The 11006-nt window shown below is 43.3% G+C and overlaps 1 protein-coding gene across 3 annotated transcripts in view; it reads left to right on the forward strand.

Annotated features, from left to right (window-relative positions):
- The first annotated feature begins 2555 nt into the window (after window positions 1–2555).
- DGUOK (deoxyguanosine kinase) overlaps window positions 2556–11006 on the forward strand; it is a 30279-nt gene continuing 21828 nt past the window's right edge. Inside the window, exon 1 of one of the 3 annotated variants that reach the window (XM_042981749.1) lies at window positions 2556–2802. Coding sequence is in view for 1 of the 3 variants with exons in the window: in XM_007083444.3 (XP_007083506.1) it covers window positions 3377–3518 (142 nt within the window). In the remaining 2 variants the exon portion in view is untranslated. Of the gene's footprint in view, window positions 2803–3312; window positions 3519–11006 lie in introns of those variants that run through there. The other 2 variants (XM_007083444.3, XM_015538064.2) reach the window with 2 other exon arrangements.

An 11006-nucleotide genomic window follows, 5' to 3' on the forward strand; every position in this document is an offset into this window, starting at 1 on the left:
TCTTACACCTGGGCCTCTTTTGGCCGACTCTAACTCAAAGCCCTGTCAGGAGAGGATTCTAGAAGCATACTTCCCGGCTTAACCAAACTGACTTAGCATCATCTAGCACATTAGAAAATCTTCGATGTAGATGAGACTATAACTGACCAGACATCCAAGCAGCAAAAGAAAGTCAGGGTCACATTGGCATATGTTTACCTTCTTATTTTTTGTGGCTATGTTGTAGCATTTTTGTAATATGGGTCTGTATCTATTTGTCACAATAGCACTTACAAACATTTGAAAACAGTAAATCCTTCAGAGCTGTACTCTAAGGACTAGAAAGAGTGCCTGATAACATAGTAGATGCTCGGCAAAAATTGGGTGAAGAAATGGATGCTGAATGACAAGAGTCCGTGTAGTGTAATCAACCCTTATTCATACATCCCAGCAGATATCTGACAAACTCTAGGAGCGTAAAGCGGCCTCATTCCTGTAGACAAGTAGGATGTAATTCTGTTCACCAAGACACTGCTGCTTTTTGTGTTCTGGCCATCACCTGAGGGGGGATGAAAACACCCTGTTTGCTCCTTCCAGGAGGGACCGATCCCTACCTTTTTGGGTGTCTTCCTTGCTCATGATGATCCCTTTAATTGCCTTCTTTCTTTATGCACGGGGTGGGGCAAAATACTCATGTTCATTCCATGAGACCTTCATTTGGGGCACAGCTGGGCCAATTAGATTCTCTCTCTTGGGAATTTGGAATTAGGACCAAGAAAGATATGAATCCATGATATAACATAATAATGAACACTACAAAATAAAAGGGAATAGAGGGGTCATCACTGATATTGGGACAACTGACAGGCAATTTAGGCCATTTTAGTTTTTTACTTATAGTGAACACCAAGGAAATTTGAAAGCTTTTTAAAAGCAAGGAACAGAATGAGAAAATATTCATAAAGGACTTTATATCCAGAATGAACAAAGAACAGTAAGTAAAAGACAGATAGCCAACAGAAAAGTGGGCACGGGAGTTGACTAGGTCCTCCAAAACAGAAGTTACCGATATAGCCAATAAACATAGGAAAGAGTGTTTCACTTCGTAAATCATCAGGAGAATGCAGATGAAAACTATATACAGCATATTGGACAAAATGAAAAAGCTGACAATACCAACTGTTGTTAAGAATATAGGATGACCAAAAAAAAAAAAAAAAAAAAAAAAAAAGAATATAGGATGACCACAGTGCTCACCCATGATGGTGCGAGTCGATTGGGACAAACACTATAAAAACTACCTACTATTTGGGAATATTTACTAATGCTGAACATACAAATAACCTATCACATAGCAATTCCACTCACAGGTATTACCCAAGAAGACTGCATGCTTAACTTCACCAAAAGACATATTCAAGAATATTCATAGCAACCCTATTCATAATAGCCCAAATCTAGAAACTCATAAATGTCCATCGATAGTAGAATGGAGAAAATACATAGTGGTATAGTGACATATTGGAATACTGCACAGAAATGAGAATGAACTACAGCTACATATATAGCATGGATAAATCTCATAGATATTAGGTTGAATAAAAGAAATACTATATGATTCCATTTATCTAAAAAGCAGGCAAAACTATTGTCTGCTCTTAGAAGTCAGGCTATGGATTATTTGGGGTGGGTAGTAACTGGCAGGGCAAATGGATTCAGGAGCTACTAACAATGCTCTATTTCTTTATCTGAATCCAAGGAACATTTTAGGTTTGTGAGAAATTCATTAAACTGTACACTTATGATGCATGCGCTTTTCTTTACTACTTATTACACTTTACTATAAAGTCTAAAAAAATAATAACTTTTAGGAACAGGTTAGTTGCCTGTCTGCACCTAAAGTGGCCGACAACATCATCATTTAACTTTCCCGATATCCCAGATGGCAGTGAGGGCAGGGAAACCTTGGGGGCTCAGAGAGCCTCTGAAACTTGTTTGGATGAATATTTTCCAAGTCTGAGTTTACATAGCTAAAGAAATGCAAGCAATAATTTGACACGGAGGTGCCTGTGAGAGTAGGAGCAGAGGATGGGACTGACTTTAGCTGTTCCCGTATCTATCAGTGCTCCATCCAGGTCATCCTAAATAAATTTATAATCTATATTTAAAAATAATGTGCTTAATAAATGAACATCACTTCAATCATCTCATATAAACATCAGTATAAGAAAAGGTCCCGTGCTTGTTATGCAAGACAGGTGTCCCAGCCACGAACCCTTCCCCAACCCCTCGCAATCTGATCCCCATTTCCTAAAACCTCCCCCCTCTAAGGTGTTGCCTGAAGGCCGTTTTAACTGTTGGGACTCCTGGTTTGACTCTTGTGGTTTCAACGATGGAAAGTGGAAATACCCTCTGACAACATTTCATAACTCGTTAGTTCTGAGATCGTTATGACAACGGGGTGGTGGTGGCAGGACAAAGCCAGTCAAGGCCTCACCGGGTGGCAGCAGCTCAGAACTGTCCCTGACCCTCCACAGAGCACAGGTCTCCACCGACGGCAGGACTACAGGTTTATACACCAGCCAAGTCTCTCTCTACTCTGGCTCTGCTCATCCTTTTACAAATCCCACTCAGATTCCCCACCGCCCCACGCTGGCCTGCAGCTCACGCTCGCCGTGGTTCACACCCACAGAGCCCAATCTACGGTTTAAACGAGTTCCACTCACATCCTGAGCCTCCACCCACTTTATCCTAATGGGATTTTTGGCTGCTGTGCAAATCGACAGAGTGAACGTTTATTTCATTCAAGAGACAAAATAAGAGGTGGGATGTAATGAACTAATTTGTTGATTTATTCAGTCATGTGCCAGCATTGTGCTGCGCGTCACCGTGAATGGGAAAAAGTTAACTTGTGTACATCATCAGATTGCGTCATTTTCCTGCTTAAAATAGTCCAATTTCTACCCAAGTTAGAATAAAAAGCAAACACCTGGAAAAGACTCGTTTAAAATTACAATTACTTTGTCTTTAGTTATGACTTATTTGAAAGTTACACAAAAATACAAAGGTGAGGAGATTGTTGAGCGTACGTCTCTTTCACAATGTTGCTCTTCCGACAAACAGCGAGAAGGCAAGCCACCCAGACAACCGCAGTTACTACCGCTCCCGCACCCCCGCACTAGAAGTCTTTTCCACCTAGCGTTGCTTTGCTACAAATTTCGCGAGAACACAGGGGTCCCTTCGGCCCCCCCCCCCCCCCCCGCGCGGCCAGCTGAGCTCCACCCACTGCTTGCCCGGCGATCTCCTGACGTCATAGGCGCGCCGGAGCGCTTGCACAGCGGAGCCGGGGGCGGAAGTGCTATCGGCGGAAGTGATAATTGCGCGAGTCGTGGGTGGGATGACCGCGGGTCAGCTCCTTCGAAGGCTGTTGCGAGCACTTTCCAGTTCCATGGCTCAGAGCCGAATCGGTGGCGTGTCCCCCTCCAGGGGCATGCACGCGAAGCGCGGGCCTCGAAAGCTCTCCATCGAAGGAAATATTGGTAAGGGCCGGAAAGTGGCTGCCAAGCCTTTGCCTCCCCCGAGCTGGTGGCCGAAAGGCTGGGAAAGGGAGCTGGGCCAAGACCACCCTGCCCCCGCGATCTGAATCTGACGTGACTGGGCCTTTCCCTTCCCAAAGAGGCCTCTTTGATTTTTAGGATGTCAGGCCTCAGTACTCTCCCACAGTCACGAAGTCCGTAGATAGCCAGGAGTTCCACCAGCTTGTTCTGATCGCAATGAATGCGACAAGGAGCAGGGTGTAATTTCTTTTGTTCTCCTAAAATAGGGATGTCGGATTTGGGGGGGGGGGTGAAGTGCCATTTAAAATAGGATTTCAGATTTTAGTGTGTGTGTGTGTGTCCTATGCAATATTTGGGACATGCATTAGAAAAAATTATTATCTATCTACAATTAAAATTTACTGGCGTCCTGTATTTTATCTGGTAGCCCTACCCTGAGAGTTCTTAAAGTTCAGTCATTCAGATACCACTTAGAGTAATTTTACCATGTCTCTCTTCTAGTCCCATATAATTTAACATTTTTCTTAGAAGAAACTCACTTTTTAAACTTAAAACATGTTTTAAAAGTAACTGTTACAAGAGTAGAGACCCGGTATCTTAGATAAAAAGGAACCAAAAAAACAAAGCATAACACTTCGTTTTTTTTTTTTTAATGTTTATTTATTATTGAGAGAGAGCATGAGCAGGGGAGGGACAGAGAGAGAGGGGGAGACATAGAATCCGAAGCAGGCTCCAGGCTCTGAGCTGTCAGCACAGAGCCTGATGCGGGGCTCGAATGCACAAACTGTGAGATCATGACCTGAGCCGAAGTCGGGCGCTTAACCGACTGAGCCACTCAGATGCCCCTGCTTCAGTTTAACGTTAATAAGTTCTGACTTGATGCTTTTACCTGCTGAGGTGCTGAATAAGTGTTGAAAATTGAAGACAGCCTAGAAGCCAACTGAGAATTTCTCATTTTATTCATTCGACAAATAACCCTTTGAGCAACTTCCATATGCTAACACTGTTCTTAACCCTGAGGATATAGCACTGAACAGAACAAATAAAAATCTCAGCTCTCACGGAACTCTAGTAGAGGTAAATAATAAACAGTATGAATTAAGTAAACAATATATTAGATAGTAATGAATGTGATGGGAGAAAATTCAGGGGTGAGAGATTGAGGGAGGTTGCAGTTTTAAATAGGTTAGTCAAGACAGGCCTCACTGAGAAGGTGACGTTGAGGCAACAACCAGAAGAAAGCGATGCAACCATGTGGATAACTGGGAGACTCTTCCAGGCAGAGGGAAGACCAAGTGCAAAGGCCCTAAGGTGGATAGCATGTTCAGGGAACAAGAAGAAAGCTGTTGTGGCTGGAGTGGAGTAAGCAAGGGGGAGAATGGGAGGAGATGAGGTCCAAAGGTAAGGGGTGACTGGATTGCATAGGCCTTGTAGTCCATGTTGGACTTCTACTTGCCACTGGAAAAGATTTGCGCTGTCACATGACATGATTTGACTTAAATTATAAGAAGGTGACTTTAGCTGATATGTTGAAAGTAGGGGTCAGGTGGTTATTGCAATGGTGAGTTACAGTGAGTTCGAACAGGGTGGTGACCGTGGAGGTGGTAAGAAGCAGTTGGATTCCAGTTACATTTTAAGGCAGGGCAAACTGGATTTAGTAGCAGATGTGGATGGAGTATGAGGTAAAGAGAGGTCCGTGATCACTCCAATCATTTTGGCCTGAGCAACTCGAAAAATGGGAGTTCCAAATTTTCATAAATGGGAGAAGAACGAGAAGAACAGACTGAGCACAGAGGATGGTTTCAAGATTTTACCTTTAGTCGTGTTAGGTTTTTGTATGCTTGGTAGATATCTGAGTGGAGATGTTGATGAGGCAGTTTGATATATAAGTCTGGAGTTCAGAGTCTCCCTGGACTGGAGGTATAAATGTAGATGGTATTTGAAGCCAGGAGACCTTGTCGTGTTGATGGAAAGGACTAAGCCATGGGGCAGTTAGATGGAAGAAGGAATCAGGCAAAAGAAACGGAGAAGGAATGACTACTGAGGTAGGAGAAAAACCAGAAGAGAATGATATCTTGGAAGCAAAGTGAAGAAGGTGTTTGGGGAGTGGGAATGTTCAACTGTGTAATGCTGTTTAGGTAATGGAGCTTTTTGGTGAACTTGAGAAGAGCGGTTTTTAGGAGCAGTAGGGGTGAAAGTCTGATTGGCATAGGTTCAAGGAGAATGGGAGGTGACAATGGATTCAGACAACTACAAGTTTTCTTAGAAAGGGGAGACATGGGGTGGTAGCTGAAATGGGAAGAAGGTTTGAGGGGGTTGTTTCCATTTTTTTTTTTTTTTGTAAGAGGTATTGGATCATATTTTTAAGCTGGTGGAAATGGTCTAGTAGAGAGGGCAAAAAAATTCGTGAAGCAGGAGACAGGATATAATTACTGGAGTGATTTTAGTAAGCAAGGAGTGGAATCTCTTGCCGAAGTGGAGAGAGGTTGGCCTAAGCTAGGAGCAGAGTTTATCCCTCGGAACAGTGTGCGTGGCAATATAAATGAGTACTGACTCGAGTAGGTGTGGTGGGAACTTGGGGAAGGTCTTTTGGTTGTTTCCTCAGTGAAACGGGAAGAAGGGTCAGCTAAGCAGAGTGAGTGTGAGGAGAGAGGCAAGACATGAATTAGTCTAGTGAGTGAGCAAGAGAAATGTAGAGAGTTGCTAGGCAGCATTAAGGACCCACTTGGACTTAGTGGTCATGAGTTTAAAGTGAGATCAGTCACCACATCTGTGTGTGTTTCTGCAGCCAAATCAGAAACATCAAAAAGATTGAGAAGGGAGGGTCCTGACAGTGTTCAAGATGTTCTGCCTTTGGGAAACGTGCCTCTAAGGGAAGCTCTGTTCTCAGAGCCCACAGAGGTACCAAAGTACTTCACAAAAGAAGTACTTGGACAGGCCATGAGGTGAAGTTTGATTTTCCTGACCAATTTTCCTGACCTTTGCTTCTTAACCTTTGTAGATGGATGTGCTTCTGCCTTGGTTTCTCCTGAACCAAGACTTACCGAATATGTGCTATGAGGGTAGACTCACATGTGATACAGTTCCTGTCCTTTAAGAAGCTCATAGCCAGGTGGGAGGAGCAGACTTCTAAACATCGTTCCTGTACCATGTGATGAGTGCCATGTTTGCTTGGGCATGGAAACTCAGAATCTCTGGGGTAGGAATTCCCAAGGGGGAGATGAGAAAGGAATGTTCCAGGTACAGGAAGTAACACTTGCCAAGGCAAAGCCTGAAGAAACATGCGGTTTTAATAACAGGGATGTACCTGTGTGGCAGAACAAGAGGGTGGACGGGTAGACTTGCCAGATATCGAACAACCTTGTGGACCATGCTGGTAGAGGGACCGTGCGGGGGAGGGTACGAAGATTTGAGGCCGGGATGTGTCACAACCAGATTAATTTTAAAACAGAAATTGGCCAGAATGAACAAATAGGAAGGTCCATAAAACAGGCACTTTCTTTATATGTCTTGTTTGCTGCACTACCCACAGTGTCTTGTATCATTGCTCTGAGTGAATGAGCAGGAACAGAATTTGGAGTAGCTAGACTGGTTTTGTGGCTGCTGTTGTAGTAGTGGGAGTGTGGGAAGATGCCGGCCTGGACAGAGGGAATGGAAGGACTGAGAAGAATGGAGTCATTTGAGAGAGATTCTTAGAAGTGAGATTGACAGGACTAGGTGGCCACTTCTAGTGTAGAAGATGACAGTGAGGCTTTTCGTTTGGACACTGACCGGAAACTGAAGATGGGAATAAAGGAAGAGGAAGTCTGGGGAGGTAAGAGTGACATGTTTAGTTATCAGGTCCCTCTGAGGCATACAGAGATAGATGTTCTGGGGTAGATTAGGACATGTGCCTGAAATCCAGAGGGATGGGACTGAGCTTTCAGGTATGGAAGTTGTTGATGGTGGGGGTAGCTGTTGAAGCCTTGGAAGTGGATGCACTTGCCCAAGGAAAGTGTGACTAATGACAAGTGGACTGGGGGACCCTAATCTGGCTGTTTCTGGTTTTACCTCCTACAACTCTCCATCACCCCACACAGCCTGGTGACTGTCCTCAGGCGGAATTAGTCACTGCCTCCTCTGTGTGCTCCCATAACATTTTGTACCCACAAATGCTGCAGCACTTGACTTCTGTTGAGACCTTCCCTGGGTTGGCGGCTTGGTGTTTTGCTCATCTTGGCATCACCAGCACTTAACCCCTGCCTGACCCATTGTATTCTTTCAGTGTTGACCACATGTTTGGCTCCTGTGCTTTGACATCCACTTGAAAGGTAGTCACTGGTGCCCACGGAAGGAATATGTCAAACTGCTTTACAATCCTAGTCAGGACTGAGCTTGTTCTCTAATCACAGGTGGCATCCCCAAATAAATGAGTACCCATCCAGGAAACCTGAATAGAGGAAGGTAAACCCTTGTCCTGACTGAAGTTAGATATGTTTAGAGGGGCTTTTCTAGTAGTCCTGCTGCTCCAAGTCTTGTTGATCTGATCCTGTAAGTGCAGACACCCCGCTCATGTGTCTGGTATGAGCTGTGAAGCCATCTGCCATGTGTGATGAAACGTCAGAAACTTGGTGCCTGAACAATGCCTGAAAATCTAAGAAATACTTAGCCTATCTTCTAAGTGTATTCATGGCTACGGTATATTATTGCCTCCCAAAGCCAGTTATTTTGTAATTACAAACCTCAGTTGAACAAAGGATTACCATATGAAATACTGGCAGTGAGTGATCTCAGACCATTCTCACTTTGATTTTCAAAGACCCAACCGAAGCAGAAGAAACTTCATCACTTTTACAGTCTAGAGGCTTGTATATAAAGCAGCGGAGAGAGCTTCCCTAATAGCATGTTTCCTGCATTCTAACATCACTAATGCTCATCTTTTGCTTTTATTGCGTGTAAACAACTGGGCAAAGAATCCTAGCGGAAAAGAGACTATTTATTCTAAACGTTGTATATTGGAGTGTTTGTTTCTGTGATTCGCCTCGTTCCATCCATCTCCATTCCTAGGACCTGGCTAGGTACTCAGGATGCAAAGGGAACAAGGCCAGTCTGTGTCTTCAAAAAGCAAGTGGAGAGAGTGATGGGTCAACAAATAATTACAACGTAATACCTTGGTACATCAGAGAAGGCAGTAATTAGCTCTGCCTCCGGGTGACGTGGAGCTGGAGAGAGTTCAGGAGGGTTTCACGGAGAAGGAGGGAGTGAAAGGATGAATCCTGTAGTGGGCAAAGTGGGGGAGGAAGGTGTTCCAGACCAGTGAGGTCTCATGCTGAACAGAGTGGTTTGGATTGTTCGGATTGTTTGCTGGGAGCTGGGAGCAACTTTTTTTTGGTAAACATAGTTTTCCCTAGGAAAAACATTAAAAGGAATGAGGGCAAAAGTGTATTATGTTTCTTTTAAGCCTGCTGAGTGATTTTTGTTACGTTTGCCCAGCTTTTAGGCTCAGAGCCTTTCTGAACCTAGGTACTTTGTTTCACCGGTGGATTATGAACTTTTTGAGGGCAGGATCTCAGCCTAGTTCATTTTATAGTACCTACTAGTTAGTAGCGATTCCATAAACATCTCATAAACATCTGGTGAGCGAGTGAGTGAGAGGTGAATGTGGCATCACATGCAGTTCCTGAAGTAAAGGCTTTCAATTTTCTTTGGAAGACTTTTGTGTTTAAGATAGACGGTTTTGGGGCGCCTGGGTGGCGCAGTCGGCTAAGCGTCCGACTTCAGCCAGGTCACGATCTCGCGGTCCGTGAGTTCGAGCCCCGCGTCAGGCTCTGGGCTGATGGCTCGGAGCCTGGAGCCTGTTTCCGATTCTGTGTCTCCCTCTCTCTCTGCCCCTCCCCCGTTCATGCTCTGTCTCTCTCTGTGCCAAAAATAAATTAAAAAAAAAAAAAAAAAAAAAAACGTTGAAAAAAGATAGACGGTTTTATATATATTGCCTTTGTTTGCTTTTTGGTAAAAGGTTTCAGAATTGGATTTTTGCCATGTTTTTCATTTTGTTCAGGAGAGGAAAATGCTTGGAGGTGATGGTATGTTTAAGAGGCTCACATGAAATAACAGCTGTATTAAATTTAAAATAATACATTATTTTGGACATTACGCTCTGACTGCTAGGTTTTAGCAGAATGTAGCAATAGCAGGCATCATAGTTTATAGAAAAATTTGTGGAAGAGAGAAAGGAAAAGATGGACATTAGCAAGAGAACTCTTTGGTGCAGCTTGTGGAATGACAGTCTTGGTGCTAATAAAAATCAACATGTTGAACTAATATACTCTAAGAAAGTACCTTCCGCCCTTTTTCAAGTCATGGCGCATATAGTAAAGTTCAGTGATAGCCAAGGCCTGAAGGGAAGGTTTGATTCTGCGATCTGATACCTCCCACATTTCATGATATTAAAGAGTATATTGAAAGATAACAGTGAACCTGGGATCCAACTATCGTGATAATGATATCATAAGAAGCTGGTGCTCTGCACAGAGACCAGACAAAGGGAGGACTTTTTCTTGTTTGCCCAGTGTTGCATAAAGAGGAATGGATTTTGGTGGACATGAGTGTTCTGCTTGCTAGGAGGAGGCCAATGTAGCAGGAAAGAAGCAGATGTCACCACTCTTATGAAGCCCCTGGAACACTTTAAAACATTTGTCTTAAAAAAAAAAAAAAAAAAAAAAAAAAAAAAAAAAAAAAAAAACTAACACAACAACCAAAACCCCAGCAGGAAGAAGAAAAACCTGTTATGATTAGGTATTATATCACTAAAAAAAGTTATGTTGTGTGTGCTTTTAAAATAAATATATAACTGAATTATCTTTTAAAATTATTCCATATTTGTGGCCTATGCCTGGCACAGCTGAGTTCCATTAGAACATGGTTTTAAGAACTACTGCCCTATGGCAAATGACCCCGGCTCTCTGAGCCCTAGAGCAACATGGATGGCACAGCTCTTAGGACCTGCCACCACCATTTACTGTCATTCTTTGCTGAAGCCAGCTTCTGATTACTCAACTGACTTTCCAGAAGCTTTCGAATGGGCACTGGGGTGCAGGGTAGAGCTGTTGTCCTGGTGTAATTATTCCAGTAATTGGAACTGTAGATTTCCCATTACATCAAATTTGTTGCCAATCTGGGTTTTGTGTGCTTAAATGGCCTGAGTCGATTTCTCAGAGTCCTGACTGCCCTTAGATGAACTAATAGTGTCTGATCTCAGAGGTGAATTTGACATTTTCTAACCCTGAGGGCCCTTCCTGTCCATCTGCAATAGTTTTTTAGATTGTTTTTAACGTTTAAAGCATTTAATTCTAGCAGTCACTTAATCCCAGCCATCTCAATTACCTTAATCTTTTCCTGTTAATTAAAATAGCTTTTCACTGATAGGCAGGAACCATGTTCTAGATTTAATCAACAACCTGCGATCTAAATATTGACCATCTATGCCAAATA

Source organism: Panthera tigris, chromosome A3 (genome assembly GCF_018350195.1).
Source record: "Panthera tigris isolate Pti1 chromosome A3, P.tigris_Pti1_mat1.1, whole genome shotgun sequence".
Lineage (NCBI taxonomy): Eukaryota > Metazoa > Chordata > Mammalia > Carnivora > Felidae > Panthera > Panthera tigris.